General features: G+C 47.1%; 1 protein-coding gene across 1 annotated transcript in view; it reads right to left on the minus strand.

Annotated features, from left to right (window-relative positions):
- The window catches only part of LOC121466766, a 48,978-nt gene extending 30,509 nt beyond the window's left edge, over positions 1 to 18,469 (minus strand). The window contains exons 1-2 of the mRNA XM_041707163.1: positions 18,272 to 18,469; positions 17,785 to 18,231 (exon numbers count right to left, since the gene is read on the minus strand). Coding sequence (XP_041563097.1) covers positions 17,785 to 18,231; positions 18,272 to 18,469 — 645 coding nt within the window. The remainder of the gene's footprint in view (positions 1 to 17,784; positions 18,232 to 18,271) is intronic.
- Positions 18,470 to 19,522: the final 1,053 nt, after the last annotated feature.

Below are 19,522 nucleotides of genomic sequence, written 5' to 3' on the forward strand. Positions count from 1 at the left end.
TGGCAAATCCAAAAGAAAATAATTAAAATTAATGAACATGAGTGAGTTTACTAAACTCTGTAATGCTCAGCAGGACAGGACAGGCATTTGCCAGCTTGGACGACAAGGAAGAAAGGCTGATTGCGTTGTTATGACGGGTTTGCAATGGAGGCCACCACAGTTTTTAAAAAGGGCAAGGATCCCCGTATATGTGGGAGTTATTTTATGCCAGAGATCTAGCAATAATGCATTGTGGTACTGCACTCTAGGTTTCAGTCATTTTTATACAAAATAGATTTTATATTTAAAAGACATCAAAAGTTGCGCCAGCCTTGCATATAGAAAGCAGCTGTTGTAGTGGTGGCACGAACAAAATATCGTTAAACATCGGTATTTTCCGGTATTTTTTCTAAAAACGTTCGGGGCGAATTGTTATTAATCGCATTTAAAAATCGCATTTATTTTAAATGCGGCATTTAGCCTTATGGGATTCCATGTGTAAATAAATGCGCATTTGGCTAAATGCGTTTTAATGCGGCAATGGAATCAGACTATTAGATCTAATGTGTGGAAAGGGTGTGAGGTGTGTTGGCATATGCATATATTGTGTGGGTGTATGTGTAGATGTGGATATGTCACTATAAATATTTTGTCTCATTCCCTTTTGAATTTGATGTTCCATGTGTGAAAAAAAGGCAAATTAAAAATCATTATTAGATTAATAGCCTGATTCCATTGGCGCATTAAAAAGCATTTAGCCTAATGCGCATTTATCTACACAGGGAATCCCATAAGGCTAAATGCCGCATTTAAAATAAATGCGATTTTTAAATGCGATTAATAACAATTCGCCCCGAACGTTTTTAGAAAAAATACCGGAAAATACCGATGTTTAACGATATTTTGTTCGTGCCACCACTACAACAGCTGCTTTCTATATGCAAGGCTGGCGCAACTTTTGATGTCTTTTAAATATAAAATCTATTTTGTATAAAAATGACTGAAACCTAGAGTGCAGTACCACAATGCATTATTGCTAGATCTCTGGCATAAAATAACTCCCACATATACGGGGATCCTTGCCCTTTTTAAAAACTGTGGTGGCCTCCATTGCAAACCCGTCATAACAACGCAATCAGCCTTTCTTCCTTGTCGTCCAAGCTGGCAAATGCCTCGGTTGCATTATGGATGTCCTGCTAATCATTAAAGAGTTTAGTAAACGCACATAAGTTGCCAAAATTCAAAAGTAAACAAACCCAGATCAGCTGTTCGTGACACTCACATGTCGGAGTAGCATTAGCTAAATGCTAATGCGCCAATGGAATCAGGCACATTTAAAAAGTCCACTAATGCGGCAATGAAATCAGACTTTAAGTCAAGTTCAAATACAAATATTTTGATCATTATGAAAAAACAAAAATATATTATAATAATTTTAAAAGTTACTATTTTATACAAAATAAATATAAATATATTTCCATTTTTAGGAATCTAAATGTTTTGTACCACTGAACTATAAAAAGAGAGAAGTGATGTGGCACGCTCTAAAATTGCATTTAACCGTTCTGTTCCTTTATTATGTGCTGTGTACGTATACAGAAGTCATTTCAATTCGTAAGTTCACAGCGAGTAGTTGACCTAATAATGGACTTGGAAAACATTAAATTTGAAAATTCGGGAAGGAAGCCGCAAGGGCTCACAACTTTTTGTTTACGTTTGCAGCGTGGAAGGCTGCAAAGCCAGACTATATTTTAGTTCAGATAAAACACACGCTTTTTCTAATGCTAATAATATGGTGCATAATCATCCGTCCCAGAGTCGCGAAATAGCGGTATCAGAAATTAAACAAAAATGCCAAGATAATACCAATTCGGAAATAAAACATAAAAATGATGTTCTTGCTTAGTGAGTAATACATACATATGTACATTCGTACATAGAATAGTATGTACTTGGGACAGTTCACAATAAAGCAGCGGTCGGCAAACACATACAATGACATTCTCTTCTATGATCTAATTTTTAGATCAGCATCTTGATCAGCATCACTAGGAGAGTCGATCTAGCCATGTCCGTCTGTCCGTCCGTCTGTCCGTCCGTTTCTACGCAAATTAGTCTCTCAGTTTTAAAGTTATCTGCATGAAACTTTCCCAAAAGTTGTCTTTCTATTGCAGGTAGTATATAAGTCGGAACGAGCCGGATCGGACGACTATAGCATATTGCTCCCATAGGAACATGTTACGGACCTGGTTCTTCGATGGGGCAAGGCCGGCTAGCCAGTCCATCTCGTGGTGGGGTTCTTCCCAGCCCTCAGTCCGCACAATAGCCCAGCTGATCGGCCATCTCAGTCCGACGACATCAATAAAATCAAATGTAAACAAAACGAAATGCAAACAAAATAGGATAAATAATGATAAACATTGGACGTTACTGGAAACTTTACTTGCACCGAACAATTTGGAGTTTAGGTGATGTACTCCGACACCCCCACCCTGCCTGAGATCCGGCATGCATCCTTCGCCAAATCTCCCTTCCGATGGCTATCATCAGCCTACTCCAGGGTCAGTCTCATTTCCCCCTTCCCATAGACGAACACTTAGCACAACATCCTCACGTTACAATTTTATTATTAACCATAAACATTCATCTTAAATTTTTGCTTTATATCTCCTGTTAACCTAACGCATATATTTGCATCCCCTTGCTACAGCTGCGATGTCAAATTCATACGGCAACACTTCCTTTGAAATTGATTTAAATTTTTAATTACACCTTTGTTGACCCATATACGAATATATAAATATTGATCAATTCATGATTATTCATTTAAATTACCCTACCTATTTGGAGCTCCAACCAGGGGTTTAATATTGAGATCATTTTTATCTCGGGGTTTCTAAACTTATTAATGTGAGACTTTTCCTCTTTCTACATTCGCATATAGTTGTGTAGGTTATTTACTTTACTTGCTAATTTACATCCCAACTGCTGCGAGACCTCCGCAAATTTACATATGTAATTTTATGCAAATGTATATTCTTTTCCTTGTTTCACGAAATTCTGATTATATTAAATTCTTTTTACTTACAAATACTACTTAAATTATTTAGGACATATGTTAATAAACAATATATGATGTATGTATGTGGGATATATATATAAGTTTAGTGGTGCATAAATAATTCAATAAATTAACATATAAACTTAGATTAAGGTGGACGAACGACTTTCATTTAAATTATTGGGACGTAATTTTAAATGATATTAAGAGGGAATGTTTTATTTAATTTACTTAAAAACTATTTTAAATCTTTCATCAATGCTGAGTTCATATTTTAACTTTTGTAGAGCAATATTGTTTTATAGTCGACAAGAAAAATTTCAACGAAAACAAATCCCGTGCCAGTGTGGTGCGGCTAATTCAAAAGGTTTTGGGTATGTATATGGTTAAAGGAATAATTCTTCCTGTCGTGGTCCGGCCCGGAGCCGGTTGCACGTGGTCCAGATATCGTATAATTTATTTTATTTCTTTTATTTATTTATTTGTTTACTTCGCCAACGGTGACCTTAACCGGAAAATTTTAAATTTACTTTCCCTTTTTTTCTTTTTATATTAAATTGTTTCTTTGGAACGGACTTACTTCTTCGTTGACGGTGCCTTCTTTTCCCGGTCCCGGTTGCCTGTCCTATTTTCTCGGCCAAACTCGTCCCGTTTCCTTTTCTGAAGATGTACGTTATATTATCATGTGTAACGTACACACTTAGGTGTACGATACAATTTTTGAATAGTAATATGTAAGGTTATAGGTATAAGCGACTGATCGTGAATATTAAATATTAAGTTAGTAGTATGTAAGTTATAGGTGTAAGTGACACATAATGAATAATAGATATTAAGTTGAAACTGAATATTAAGCCGTAGTTAAGCTAAGTTCCGAACCCGAGTGGCAACGCCAGCAGGTATTTAGTGAGTACAGAAAATACTAGAAATTAAGAAATATACTAGAAATCCCGAAAGCGGGAAAAAGGGAGCGTGGGGAAGGTGGTCACACACCGATCGAGCAGGCGGTCTCTTGTGTCGGAATGGTAAGACGGGGCGGACGTGTCTCCCGCAGTAATTTTCCGTGTAATTCGAGTAACGCCTCGACCGCGCGACGACAAATGAATAAGGGTCTCTCGTGCCGGAAAAGTAGAACGGAGCGGACGCGCCTCCCTTAACTCGCTTGCCGGATAATTCGAGTTACGCCTCGACCGCGCGAAGGCACGCGGTTAGTGAAGAAGTGGACTAGTGATTGTTTTGAGGTTAGTGTATGCAAAATTCCTATCCGTCAAACAAAGACGGTGTAGCGGACTCGTAGGAAGACAGTAGATAAATAAAAAGATAATAATAATAATAATAAAATAGAATAATAAAACAAAGTAAATTCCATGATCGTGATTCTTTTTATTTATAGTAGCCTAGCTCCCTTCCTCGTAGTGCATGTGGCCTGTACGTGGACATCCGTCCCGTCTGGTCTAGTACCCTAACCTCCCCCTCGTAGTGCATGGGGCCTGTACGTGGACATCCGTCCCGTCTGGTCTAGTACCCTAACCTCCCCCTCGTAGTGCATGGGGCCTGTACGTGGACATCCGTCCCGTCCGGTCTAGTATCCTAACCTCACTCCCCGTAGTATTTGGGACCTGTACGTGGACACCCGGCCCGTCTGGTCCAGTATCTTGGTTCCCCACATCGTAGCATTTGAGACCCGACGTGGACACCCATCCCGTTCGGTCTAGTACCTTAGATTCCCCTCCTCGTAGTGCATGTGACCTGTACGTGAACACCCGGCCCGTCTGGTCTAGTACCCTAGCTAGCATTTGAGACCCGACGTGGACACCCATCCCGTTCGGTCTAGTACCTTAGATTCCCCCTCCTCGTAGTGCATGTGACCTGTACGTGGACACCCGGCCCGTCTGGTCTAGTACTCTAGCTTTCCTCCTCGTAGCGCATGCGACCGACACGCGGACACCCGGCCCGTCTGGTCTAGTACCCTAGCTTTCCTCCTCGTAGCGCATGCGACCGGCACGTGGACACCCGGCCCGTCTGGTCTAGTACAATAGCTTTTCTTTTCGTAGTGCATGTGACCTGCGCGCGGACATCATTCCCGACTGGTCAATCGTACCGCCATCCTTTCTCCTCCAATCCCCCCTCGTGTCCGACAAATCCTATCCGGCTTGGCCTCGCCCGAAGGTCCAGCCCGGTGGATTTTTGGCAGAACGACTTGCGCGCGACGCAACCTCCCCGGCCCTACTCTCGCAAAATAGTATCCTAGCTTGGCCTCGTCTGAAGGTCTAGCCCGGTGAAGTTTTGGCCTGCGACACGCGGAAAGCGACTTACGTGTCCCAATCGCGGAAGTGATCAGCGGAACTACCCGGCATCCTCATACTCGCGAAACCGTTCGTCTGGCTTGGCCTCGCCCCAAGGTCCAGCCCGGTGAAATTTTCGCCTACGACACGTGGAAAGTGACTTACGTGTCCCAATCGCGGAAGTGATCAGCGGGACTATCCGGCGTCCCCATACTCGCGAAAACTGTTTGCCTGGCTTGGCCTCGCCCCAAGGTCCAGCCCGCGAAATTTTTAACCCAGGCGCAAGGTACGGCGCGACCAACTCCGACACCAACTCTCTCTCTCCCGGCGTCTGTGAGAACCTTCGGTGTGACTCCCCAAACGACTCATTCACTCGTTGAATGATACTCTCTAGTCCGGTGTTTCGGTGATTTACAAATTTCTTGTAAAGGACTCCTGGATCTGACTGAGATCTGTACCCCGGCCAGAGAGCATCCTTACAAGTGGCGCCCGAACAGGGACACCGAGACTAGCTAGAGAATCACCCAAGTGGCTTAAAGACCCACTGAAGAAAAGGAAGGGTAGAGTCACCCGAACCGATCTCCGGAAGGATCTAGAAGACTTGAGAAGGAAGTTCACACCAAACTAAATCGAAGAGGATAACCAATGATGAGTAACCCTAAGGAATCTGACGGTGAGTACGAAGAAGCCGATTTTGTTAAGAATCCAGGTATAGGAGTCCGCTGGATATACGCTCGCCGAAAAGACGAACTCAGCGCTCTCGCCCTGGAGTTTGGTTTTAAAGCCGACGGAACCGTCGAGGAGACCAGGAAGGTATTCGCCAACCTCGTCAACACAGGGTCGTTCCCACAGAGCGTGTGGGACCGACTGGCTCAGTTGCAGGAGCAATATAGTAGCCGGGCCCCAAGTCCGAACCCTCCAGGCAGGAACGGTGAGACGGGACAGTTCGCAGAATCCCTCACCATTCCCATGACGACCGGAGCCACATCGATCGGGACACCAGCCCGCCATCGAGGGATCCACCCAGGATCGACGCACGGTAGCTAGATGCCACCGGTAGACGCCCGCTTACCCGCCGATCTACAAGGACAAGACACACGGAGCAGCACGGCTCCAACTCAACATCTGCTCCCCGAGAAGATGCACAAATGGAATTTACGGTTCGATGGGAGTTCGGATCCGTTGACTCTCATCGCCGCGCTCGAGGAAAAGATGATGACTTACAGGATAAACCCGGAGGAGGTACCCCGCGTTATGTCCGAGATCTTGGAGGGCCCGGCGGCACGGTGGTTTCGCACGAGCCACCTACAGTCGGCCTCATGGGGAACTTTCAGGAGGGAATTCCTCGACTTCTTCCTACCACCTCGATATTTCGAGCGGTTGGAAGATGAGATACGGACCCACGTGCAGCGGAGAGGAGAGCCTTTCAAGACCTACTTGATCGAGCTCAGAACCAAGATGCAGCAAGCCGGTTATCGAGAAGAGGAAGAATTGTACCGGGCATATGAAAACATGGCTCCAGATTACCGACTGTATATTAAACGCAGTGAATTCGCGACTTTGACACAATTGACCCATATGGCCACAGAATATGAGAGTGTCAAACAACTCGAGACGACTCGACGCGAGCCAAAAGTAACCACGGACCGGAACCAAGAAGAACCTCAACTTCGCCGATCGCCGAACCCATTCCGGAATCCGGTGAATTCAACGCAGACAGGACACGTGACCCATCAGATGATCGGTCAAGGAACCTCTCGAGTAGACATAAGGCGGGCTTGTAATCGCTGTGGAGAAAACGGACATCTCCAAAGGAACTGCCCCAACCCACGTCGGGATTTCTGTTGGGACTGTGGGCGACCAGGAGTTTTGACTATAGAATGTTGCCGTCGAAATGCGTCGGGAAACGGAGAACGCCTCCGCCGGAACCCGGGTGCGGCGGAGACGAACGGAGCAGCAACCCGACCCCAGTAAGGGGTCGTGAGATTACACGGCGGGCTCATCACAGCAGCGATAGAAGTCGGAGGACAACGTGTGGACGCCACCATTGATACAGGGGCATCGAGGAGTTTCGTCAGTGAAAGTTTTACTCGACACAACATCCTCACGTTACAATTTTATTATTAACCATAAACATTCATCTTAAATTTTTGCTTTATATCTCCTGTTAACCTAACGCATATATTTGCATCCCCTTGCTACAGCTGCGATGTCAAATTCATACGGCAACACTTCCTTTGAAATTGATTTAAATTTTTAATTACACCTTTGTTGACCCATATACGAATATATAAATATTGATCAATTCATGATTATTCATTTAAATTACCCTACCTATTTGGAGCTCCAACCAGGGGTTTAATATTGAGATCATTTTTATCTCGGGGTTTCTAAACTTATTAATGTGAGACTTTACCTCTTTCTACATTCGCATATAGTTGTGTAGGTTATTTACTTTACTTGCTAATTTACATCCCAACTGCTGCGAGACCTCCGCAAATTTACATATGTAATTTTATGCAAATGTATATTCTTTTCCTTGTTTCACGAAATTCTGATTATATTAAATTCTTTTTACTTACAAATACTACTTAAATTATTTAGGACATATGTTAATAAACAATATATGATGTATGTATGTGGGATATATATATAAGTTTAGTGGTGCATAAATAATTCAATAAATTAACATATAAACTTAGATTAAGGTGGACGAACGACTTTCATTTAAATTATTGGGACGTAATTTTAAATAATATTAAGAGGGAATGTTTTATTTAATTTATTAAAAAACTATTTTAAATCTTTCATCAATGCTGAGTTCATATTTTAACTTTTGTAGAGCAATATTGTTTTATAGTCGACAAGAAAAATTTCAACGAAAACAAATCCCGTGCCAGTGTGGTGCGGCTAATTCAAAAGGTTTTGGGTATGTATATGGTTAAAGGAATAATTCTTCCTGTCGTGGTCCGGCCCGGAGCCGGTTGCACGTGGTCCAGATATCGTATAATTTATTTTATTTCTTTTATTTATTTATTTGTTTACTTCGCCAACGGTGACCTTAACCGGAAAATTTTAAATTTACTTTCCCTTTTTTTTCTTTTTATATTAAATTGTTTCTTTGGAACGGACTTACTTCTTCGTTGACGGTGCCTTCTTTTCCCGGTCCCGGTTGCCTGTCCTATTTTCTCGGCCAAACTCGTCCCGTTTCCTTTTCTGAAGATGTACGTTATATTATCATGTGTAACGTACACACTTAGGTGTACGATACAATTTTTGAATAGTAATATGTAAGGTTATAGGTATAAGCGACTGATCGTGAATATTAAATATTAAGTTAGTAGTATGTAAGTTATAGGTGTAAGTGACACATAATGAATAATAGATATTAAGTTGAAACTGAATATTAAGCCGTAGTTAAGCTAAGTTCCGAACCCGAGTGGCAACGCCAGCAGGTATTTAGTGAGTACAGAAAATACTAGAAATTAAGAAATATACTAGAAATCCCGAAAGCGGGAAAAAGGGAGCGTGGGGAAGGTGGTCACACACCGATCGAGCAGGCGGTCTCTTGTGTCGGAATGGTAAGACGGGGCGGACGTGTCTCCCGCAGTAATTTTCCGTGTAATTCGAGTAACGCCTCGACCGCGCGACGGCAAATGAATAAGGGTCTCTCGTGCCGGAAAAGTAGAACGGAGCGGACGCGCCTCCCTTAACTCGCTTGCCGGATAATTCGAGTTACGCCTCGACCGCGCGAAGGCACGCGGTTAGTGAAGAAGTGGACTAGTGATTGTTTTGAGGTTAGTGTATGCAAAATTCCTATCCGTCAAACAAAGACGGTGTAGCGGACTCGTAGGAAGACAGTAGATAAATAAAAAGATAATAATAATAATAATAAAATAGAATAATAAAACAAAGTAAATTCCATGATCGTGATTCTTTTTATTTATAGTAGCCTAGCTCCCTTCCTCGTAGTGCATGTGGCCTGTACGTGGACATCCGTCCCGTCTGGTCTAGTACCCTAACCTCCCCCCTCGTAGTGCATGGGGCCTGTACGTGGACATCCGTCCCGTCTGGTCTAGTACCCTAACCTCCCCCTCGTAGTGCATGGGGCCTGTACGTGGACATCCGTCCCGTCCGGTCTAGTATCCTAACCTCACTCCCCGTAGTATTTGGGACCTGTACGTGGAAACCCGGCCCGTCTGGTCCAGTATCTTGGTTCCCCACATCGTAGCATTTGAGACCCGACGTGGACACCCATCCCGTTCGGTCTAGTACCTTAGATTCCCCTCCTCGTAGTGCATGTGACCTGTACGTGAACACCCGGCCCGTCTGGTCTAGTACCCTAGCTAGCATTTGAGACCCGACGTGGACACCCATCCCGTTCGGTCTAGTACCTTAGATTCCCCTCCTCGTAGTGCATGTGACCCGTACGTGGACACCCGGCCCGTCTGGTCTAGTACTCTAGCTTTCCTCCTCGTAGCGCATGCGACCGACACGCGGACACCCGGCCCGTCTGGTCTAGTACCCTAGCTTTCCTCCTCGTAGCGCATGCGACCGGCACGTGGACACCCGGCCCGTCTGGTCTAGTACAATAGCTTTTCTTTTCGTAGTGCATGTGACCTGCGCGCGGACATCATTCCCGACTGGTCAATCGTACCGCCATCCTTTCTCCTCCAATCCCCCCCTCGTGTCCGACAAATCCTATCCGGCTTGGCCTCGCCCGAAGGTCCAGCCCGGTGGATTTTTGGCATCCGATACGTCAAGAACGACTTGCGCGCGACGCAACCTCCCCGGCCCTACTCTCGCGAAATAGTATCCTAGCTTGGCCTCGTCTGAAGGTCTAGCCCGGTGAAGTTTTGGCCTGCGACACGCGGAAAGCGACTTACGTGTCCCAATCGCGGAAGTGATCAGCGGAACTACCCGGCATCCTCATACTCGCGAAACCGTTCGTCTGGCTTGGCCTCGCCCCAAGGTCCAGCCCGGTGAAATTTTCGCCTACGACACGTGGAAAGTGACTTACGTGTCCCAATCGCGGAAGTGATCAGCGGGACTATCCGGCGTCCCCATACTCGCGAAAACTGTTTGCCTGGCTTGGCCTCGCCCCAAGGTCCAGCACGCGAAATTTTTAACCCAGGCGCAAGGTACGGCGCGACCAACTCCGACACCAACTCTCTCTATCCCGGCGTCTGTGAGAACCTTCGGTGTGACTCCCCAAACGACTCATTCACTCGTTGAATGATACTCTCTAATCCGGTGTTTCGGTGATTTACAAATTTCTTGTAAAGGACTCCTGGATCTGACTGAGATCTGTACCCCGGCCAGAGAGCATCCTTACAAGTGGCGCCCGAACAGGGACACCGAGACTAGCTAGAGAATCACCCAAGTGGCTTAAAGACCCACTGAAGAAAAGGAAGGGTAGAGTCACCCGAACCGATCTCCGGAAGGATCTAGAAGACTTGAGAAGGAAGTTCACACCAAACTAAATCGAAGAGGATAACCAATGATGAGTAACCCTAAGGAATCTGACGGTGAGTACGAAGAAGCCGATTTTGTTAAGAATCCAGGTATAGGAGTCCGCTGGATATACGCTCGCCGAAAAGACGAACTCAGCGCTCTCGCCCTGGAGTTTGGTTTTAAAGCCGACGGAACCGTCGAGGAGAACAGGAAGGTATTCGCCAACCTCGTCAACACAGGGTCGTTCCCACAGAGCGTGTGGGACCGACTGGCTCAGTTGCAGGAGCAATATAGTAGCCGGGCCCCAAGTCCGAACCCTCCAGGCAGGAACGGTGAGACGGGACAGTTCGCAGAATCCCTCACCATTCCCATGACGACCGGAGCCACATCGATCGGGACACCAGCCCGCCATCGAGGGATCCACCCAGGATCGACGCACGGTAGCTAGATGCCACCGGTAGACGCCCGCTTACCCGCCGATCTACAAGGACAAGACACACGGAGCAGCACGGCTCCAACTCAACATCTGCTCCCCGAGAAGATGCACAAATGGAATTTACGGTTCGATGGGAGTTCGGATCCGTTGACTCTCATCGCCGCGCTCGAGGAAAAGATGATGACTTACAGGATAAACCCGGAGGAGGTACCCCGCGTTATGTCCGAGATCTTGGAGGGCCCGGCGGCACGGTGGTTTCGCACGAGCCACCTACAGTCGGCCTCATGGGGAACTTTCAGGAGGGAATTCCTCGACTTCTTCCTACCACCTCGATATTTCGAGCGGTTGGAAGATGAGATACGGACCCACGTGCAGCGGAGAGGAGAGCCTTTCAAGACCTACTTGATCGAGCTCAGAACCAAGATGCAGCAAGCCGGTTATCGAGAAGAGGAAGAATTGTACCGGGCATATGAAAACATGGCTCCAGAATACCGACTGTATATTAAACGCAGTGAATTCGCGACTTTGACACAATTGACCCATATGGCCACAGAATATGAGAGTGTCAAACAACTCGAGACGACTCGACGCGAGCCAAAAGTAACCACGGACCGGAACCAAGAAGAACCTCAACTTCGCCGATCGCCGAACCCATTCCGGAATCCGGTGAATTCAACGCAGACAGGACACGTGACCCATCAGATGATCGGTCAAGGAACCTCTCGAGTAGACATAAGGCGGGCTTGTAATCGCTGTGGAGAGAACGGACATCTCCAAAGGAACTGCCCCAACCCACGTCGGGATTTCTGTTGGGACTGTGGGCGACCAGGAGTTTTGACTATAGAATGTTGCCGTCGAAATGCGTCGGGAAACGGAGAACGCCTCCGCCGGAACCCGGGTGCGGCGGAGACGAACGGAGCAGCAACCCGACCCCAGTAAGGGGTCGTGAGATTACACGGCGGGCTCATCACAGCAGCGATAGAAGTCGGAGGACAACGTGTGGACGCCACCATTGATACAGGGGCATCGAGGAGTTTCGTCAGTGAAAGTTTTACTCGACTGGCCGCGAGTGCAGACGAGTTACAGGATGTTGTCACTAGAATAGCGTTGGCCGATCGGTCATGTCTGGATGTGACAAAGCTCTGGCGAACCTCGGTTACGTTGGCCGGCACTACGGTGCTCTTACCCATGTTAGTAATGCCCACCATGTTAGATCGTGTAATACTTGGAATGGACTTCCTCAAAGTAGCGGGAACTCAGGTGCGATGTGGTCGAGCTGCACTCGACTTGCAAAACGAAGCCCAAGCGGCTGGAGACCCTTTCTTACAGCCAGTACTTATAAAGGCGCGGGGCAACCAGGAGAAAACGGTGCACCCTGTTGCGGTTGGTGCCCATTTGGGAACTGCCAGGCCAGAAGAAGCAGAGACACCCAGTCCTATTCCTACGCGAGCTATGACCCCGAGCATCAATGCCGGCGCGCCCATTAGGATGGGGACGGTAGAAAATGAAGAACAGCGACAGAGCACATTATTGAGTCCGGCGCAACAAAGCTTCATCGATCGGGAACTGGCCTTATTCGAGAAACTGCACGGGGTGTCTCACGTCGCCGAGCACACCATCGTCATGCGCGACGACAAGCCCGTAAAACAAAGATATTATCCCCGGAACCCCGCGATGCAACATGTCATCGATGCCCAAGTAGACGAACTGCTCCGTGACGGGACCATCGAACCCTCCAAAAGCCCACACAGCGCTCCCATCGTATTGGTCAAGAAGAAAACTGGCGATTGGCGCATGTGTATAGATTACCGTCAGTTAAACGCACACTCAGTGCCCGACGCCTACCCAGTCCCGAGAATCAATCACATTCTGGAGAAATTACGCCACGCCCGATATATCTCCACGTTGGACTTGAAGCATGGCTATTGGCAAATTCCCATGGCTAGGAATAGTCGCCAATATACAGCGCCAATATACGGCGATTTGTCCCTAGCTTCGCGACTATCGTGCAACCGATGACCGCGCTACTAAAGAAAGGACGGAAATGGACTTGGGGACCAGAACAGCAAGCCGCCTTGGAAGAAATTAAAAGATGCCTGACTACTGCTCCCGTATTAGGCTGTCCGGATTTCGACCAGAAGTTCATTTTGCAAATAGACGCGAGTGACGTCGGCTTGGGCGTAGTTTTATCACAGGGCTCCGAAAGTCAAGAGAAGGTCATCGCATACGCTAGCCGCCGATTAACCCCCGCGGAACAAAATTACACTACCACGGAGAAAGAGTGTCTGGCCATAATCTGGGCAATCAGGAAGGTGCGGTGCTACCTGGAAGGGTACCGATTCGAGGTCGTTACTGACCATCTAGCTCTCAAGTGGCTTAATTCTATTGAGAGCCCTTCTGGCCGAATAGCGCGTTGGGCGCTAGAATTGCAGCAATTCCAATTCGACGTACGCTATCGACGAGGTAAATTGAACGTCGTGGCCGACGCACTTTCTCGACAGCCTTGTGAGATACTGCAGGGTGCTGTCGAACTCGAGGACCACTGCGACTGGATCAAAAGGATGAAGGAGCAAATACAGGAGGAACCCGAGAAATTCGCTGACTACATGATCGAAAACGACCAGCTCTACAGGAACATGGGTTACCGAGCTGACGATGAGGACTACTTCCCGTGGAAGCTCTGTGTGCCAACTTCTCGTAGAAGCCGCGTCTTACGTGAATGTCACGATTCCCCGACCGCAGGACACTTGGGAGTCCGAAAAACAATTACGCGTCTGACCCAGAGGTATTTCTGGCCCGGTATGTATCGCGACGCGAAACGCCATGTTCGCCATTGTGAATCTTGTCAAAAGTTTAAGACGGAACAAACCAAAGCGGCAGGTAAGATGCTAACCCGGGTTGTCAACGAACCTTTCGACATTCTCTGCGCGGATTTTGTAGGCCCGCTACCCCGGTCAAAACAAGGAAATACCATGCTTCTGGTGTTTCACGACGTATTTTCGAAATGGATAGAACTGATACCACTCCGAAAAGCCACCGCAGCTCAAGTGCAGAAAGCGTTTCGGGAACGTATACTTGCACGAGTGGGCATTCCCCGGAAGTTCGTGTGCGACAATGGAACCCAATTCACAAGCCGGGTCCTGAAAGACTATTTCACCAAGCTCGGCGTAGAAGTCCAGTACACGGCTCCATATTGTCCACAAGAGAATCCCACAGAAAGGACCAACCGCACTGTTAAGACGCTGATATCCCAGCTGTCGGAAGGCGACCAGAGTTCGTGGGATAATATGCTGCCAGAGATATCCCTCGCGATCAATAGCAGTGTATCGGATTCGACGGGGTATAGTCCCGCGTTTCTAACTCAAGGACGAGAACCACGCTTGCCTGCGATGCTGTATGATGAACTCACCCCCGGATCGGCGGTCGTGCATACAGGTCCTGAAGACAAGGCGTCTCACCTCAAAGGCATCTTCGACATCGTACGAGCGAATCTTCAGCGAGCGTCTCAAGACCAGGCGAGACATTATAACCTACGAAGGCGAGAATGGAGACCCACGCTCGGCGGTCAAGTTTGGCTGCGACAGCATCCCTTATCGAAAGCAGCCGAGGGATTCGCCGCCAAACTTGCTCCCAAGTATGACGGCCCTTACACCGTTACGAAGTTCACATCTCCGAACTTGGTACGCCTGCAACGTCCCGGAGATCGACGGCGACGCATCGCCAACATATCCCAGCTCAAACCGTACTACGCAGAAGCCCATCCGGATAGGATCGACGATAGTATTGTCGGATCGAACGACCCGATACAGTAAGCAGCATGCAGCCGCAGATAAATTTAATATTCATTGTATAACCACCGTATAACCATTGTATAACCACTGTATAAGCCTCGTATAACCATTGTAATAGATTAAGACCGAGTCCTTTGTTAGCTACGCCGTCACGTAGGGAATTCGAAGGTTAGTTTACCGGCGACGGGCGCCTTTTTATCGCGCCACGGGAAGAAAGGGGGGGTGTAACGTACACACTTAGGTGTACGATACAATTTTTGAATAGTAATATGTAAGGTTATAGGTATAAGCGACTGATCGTGAATATTAAATATTAAGTTAGTAGTATGTAAGTTATAGGTGTAAGTGACACATAATGAATAATAGATATTAAGTTGAAACTGAATATTAAGCCGTAGTTAAGCTAAGTTCCGAACCCGAGTGGCAACGCCAGCAGGTATTTAGTGAGTACAGAAAATACTAGAAATTAAGAAATATACTAGAAATCCCGAAAGCGGGAAAAAGGGAGCGTGGGGAAGGTGGTCACACACCGATCGAGCAGGCGGTCTCTTGTGTCGGAATGGTAAGACGGGGCGGACGTGTCTCCCGCAGTAATTTTCCGTGTAATTCGAGTAACGCCTCGACCGCGCGACGACAAATGAATAAAGGTCTCTCGTGCCGGAAAAGTAGAACGGAGCGGACGCGCCTCCCTTAACTCGCTTGCCGGATAATTCGAGTTACGCCTCGACCGCGCGAAGGCACGCGGTTAGTGAAGAAGTGGACTAGTGATTGTTTTGAGGTTAGTGTATGCAAAATTCCTATCCGTCAAACAAAGACGGTGTAGCGGACTCGTAGGAAGACAGTAGATAAATAAAAAGATAATAATAATAATAATAAAATAGAATTATAAAACAAAGTAAATTCCATGATCGTGATTCTTTTTATTTATAGTAGCCTAGCTCCCTTCCTCGTAGTGCATGTGGCCTCTACGTGGACATCCGTCCCGTCTGGTCTAGTACCCTAACCTCCCCCCTCGTAGTGCATGGGGCCTGTACGTGGACATCCGTCCCGTCCGGTCTAGTATCCTAACCTCACTCCCCGTAGTATTTGGGACCTGTACGTGGACACCCGGCCCGTCTGGTCCAGTATCTTGGTTCCCCACATCGTAGCATTTGAGACCCGACGTGGACACCCATCCCGTTCGGTCTAGTACCTTAGATTCCCCTCCTCGTAGTGCATGTGACCTGTACGTGGACACCCGGCCCGTCTGGTCTAGTACCCTAGCTAGCATTTGAGACCCGACGTGGACACCCATCCCGTTCGGTCTAGTACCTTAGATTCCCCTCCTCGTAGTGCATGTGACCCGTACGTGGACACCCGGCCCGTCTGGTCTAGTACAATAGCTTTTCTCTTCGTAGTGCATGTGACCTGCGCGCGGACATCATTCCCGACTGGTCAATCGTACCGCCATCCTTTCTCCTCCAATCCCCCCTCGTGTCCGACAAATCCTATCCGGCTTGGCCCCGCCCGAAGGTCCAGCCCGGTGGATTTTTGGCATCCGATACGTCGAGAACGACTTGCGCGCGACGCAACCTCCCCGGCCCTACTCTCGCGAAATAGTATCCTAGCTTGGCCTCGTCTGAAGGTCTAGCCCGGTGAATTTTTGGCCTGCGACACGCGGAAAGCGACTTACGTGTCCCAATCGCGGAAGTGATCTGCGGGACTATCCGGCGTCCCCATACTCGCGAAAACTGTTTGCCTGGCTTGGCCTCGCCCCAAGGTCCAGCCCGTGGAATTTTTAACCCAGGAACAAGGTACGGCGCGACCAACTCCGACACCAACTCTCTCTCCCCCGGCGTCTATGAGAATCTTCGGTGTGACTCCCTAAACGACTCATTCACTCGTTGAATGATACTCTCTAGTCCGGTGTTTCGGTGATTTACAAATTTCTTGTAAAGGACTCCTGGATCTGACTGAGATCTGTACCCCGGCCAGAGAGCATCCTTACACATGATACTACACTTTAGAATGATAGCCACTACCCCATCATCTAACTCACTTTTAATATTATATATATTAATTTTCACTTCAAATTTCCCGAACCACTTGCTGCTGTAAACATTTTTCGGAACTCGTGGTGGCCTGATCCCTTTCAGCCCTATTTATACCCTCTGCCCAGCACCAGCATCACCCGATTTTTTTCCCTGATCCCTTTCTCGGTTTTTCGCCAACGGCAGAGACCTCTTCCATTTGCATCACGTAGCCGCTCGGCTCTCATTCAGCTATCGGTGTGGGTGCAGTTCCTCATGGTTTGGTGTGGGTGGAGATGCTTCTGGGCCAGGGGAGGTGGTGGAATCTAAGAGCGGATTAAGGTTCTCTTTTCTGACCGCCAACCAGAGCGCCTCTTACTCTCCTCACTTCCCCTCTCTTTCTTGGCCCTGCTAACCTTTGAAAAACTGGTCACACTACCATCTCTTAGGGCGATATTCCCCTGTCGATAGCTTTCAATTGCAACACCACACAAAAATTTGCGAGAATGCTGGCCGAAGCGAATTATTTGTAAACATTGAAAGATTGACTTGCCGTGAAATTGTGTTTATAGTGTTTTTAATAATCAAAACAACAACTTTGCTATCCTGCCTTTCCCCCCGATTCGCCTTTTGTGCCCAACGTAGGCCTACACCCACTAGACTCTTGTTTTGCTACCCAGGTATATATGTAAGTATGCGTGTGTACGGGTACAGCTACATCCACTATTTATATTTACATTTTTAGGTCTTTTGCGTGGAAAATCCCAACAGGCTTCCCCCCCAGATCCTCCAATTCGTAGGCATTGTTCCCTATAGGGCGTATGACTCGGCATTTCACATATTTTCGAGCAAACTTGGCATTGTACATCTTTCCAAAATTGCTCTGAGTGAAATTGCGTCTGTAGATTTCTTGGCCAGGCTTGGCATGGAAAACTCGCGCCCGTTTGTTATAGCGCTGACTGCTGCGTTCATATGCCTGATGGAGATTCTCCCGAATGTGATCGCGGATAAGTTGGCGCTTATCTACTGGATCCAGCGTCGTTATTTGATGTTCTGTCAAAGACTGCAGTTTTCTTGCCAGTTTGTAGCAGTTTCCATTTAGGAACATCTGTTGTCCAAATACTGCAAAGAACGGTGTTACACCCGTGGCCTCATGCACGGAATCACGAATCGACACTTTCCGGTAAGTATAGGTCCCAGTCTCGATGATCATTTTCTAAATACGTTCTAATTGCAGCTAGAATGGTCCGATTTACCCTCTCGGCTGCGTTGCTCTGTGGTGAATATACAGCGGTACGCATGTGTTGAATGCCGAATGCCGTGATCATGTCTTGGAATATTTTCGACACGAACTGTTTCCCATTGTCGGAGTGGATTACCTCAGGTACGCCAAATTTGTAAAACACCTCGTGCACCAGGAATTCGACCACTTTCCCAACACTCGCCTCCTTCATCGCTTTTAAAAAGGTAAATTTCGAAAAATGATCTACAACAACAAATGTATATGCTTGTCCCTTTTTGGACCTGGGATACTTTCCAAGAAAATCTATATAGATCTTCTGAAACGGCCGTTCCGTGACTACTTCTTGACCAATTCCGACTTGACAACGATAATTTGGTGGTTTTGATTCCTTGCATTTGGTGCAATTCCGGACATACTCCCGCACTTGTGTCGTCATAGCCGGCCAGTAGAAATAACGTTTCAGACGATGAAGTGTCTTTTTCATCCCCCCGTGTGCAGCTTTGTGATCCTCGTGCGCGTTCGCTATTAGTGTAGATGTTATTCCTGCCGGGATCCACAGCTTCCAAATTGAGCCTTCTACTTGGTCGTCAAGTTGTTCGAATGTCGTTCTTTTGAAGACTAATCCTCCATCTACGCGTAAATCAGGCAATGTTGCTATATTTCAACTAATTTCTTCTCTTAATTCTTGGTATTCCGCGGACTCGAATTCTGTCGTCTGAAACCCAATGGCATCAGATAAATCGAAACTCAGCTCTGCTATGCAGCGTGACAGGGTGTCAGCAACCACGTTTTCAGTTCCCTTGCGATGCTCAATTTTAAAGTTGAAACTCTGAAACCTTAAAGACCACCTTGCCAAACGCCCGTTTAGATCCTTGAGAGACATTAGCCACTTTAGGCTTGCGTGGTCCGTGATCACAGTAAACGGCATCAGCTCCAAGTAAGGCCTAAACTTTTCAACTGCTAATACCGCTCCCAGACATTCTTTTTCAGTGACGGAATACAAAATCTGATGTTTATTCAGTTTGGAAGAGAAGAAAGCTACGGAACAATACTGCTCCCACTCCATAGTTAGAGGCGTCGCATTGGATAAAGAATGGACGTTTAAAATCAGCATGGACTAATACTGGGGCTGTAGTTAGCGCCATCTTTAAGTGCTTTATGGCCTCGACAGCCTCCGGAGTCAAGGAAAACTTGCCCCTTGGATGTTTCTTGAGGGCGTCAGTTAGCGGTGCTGCAATGGATGCAAAGTTTTTTATGAATCGTC

The sequence above is a fragment of the Drosophila elegans genome, unplaced genomic scaffold, assembly GCF_018152505.1.
Source record: "Drosophila elegans isolate 14027-0461.03 unplaced genomic scaffold, ASM1815250v1 contig_1, whole genome shotgun sequence".
In the NCBI taxonomy this organism is placed as follows: domain Eukaryota; kingdom Metazoa; phylum Arthropoda; class Insecta; order Diptera; family Drosophilidae; genus Drosophila; species Drosophila elegans.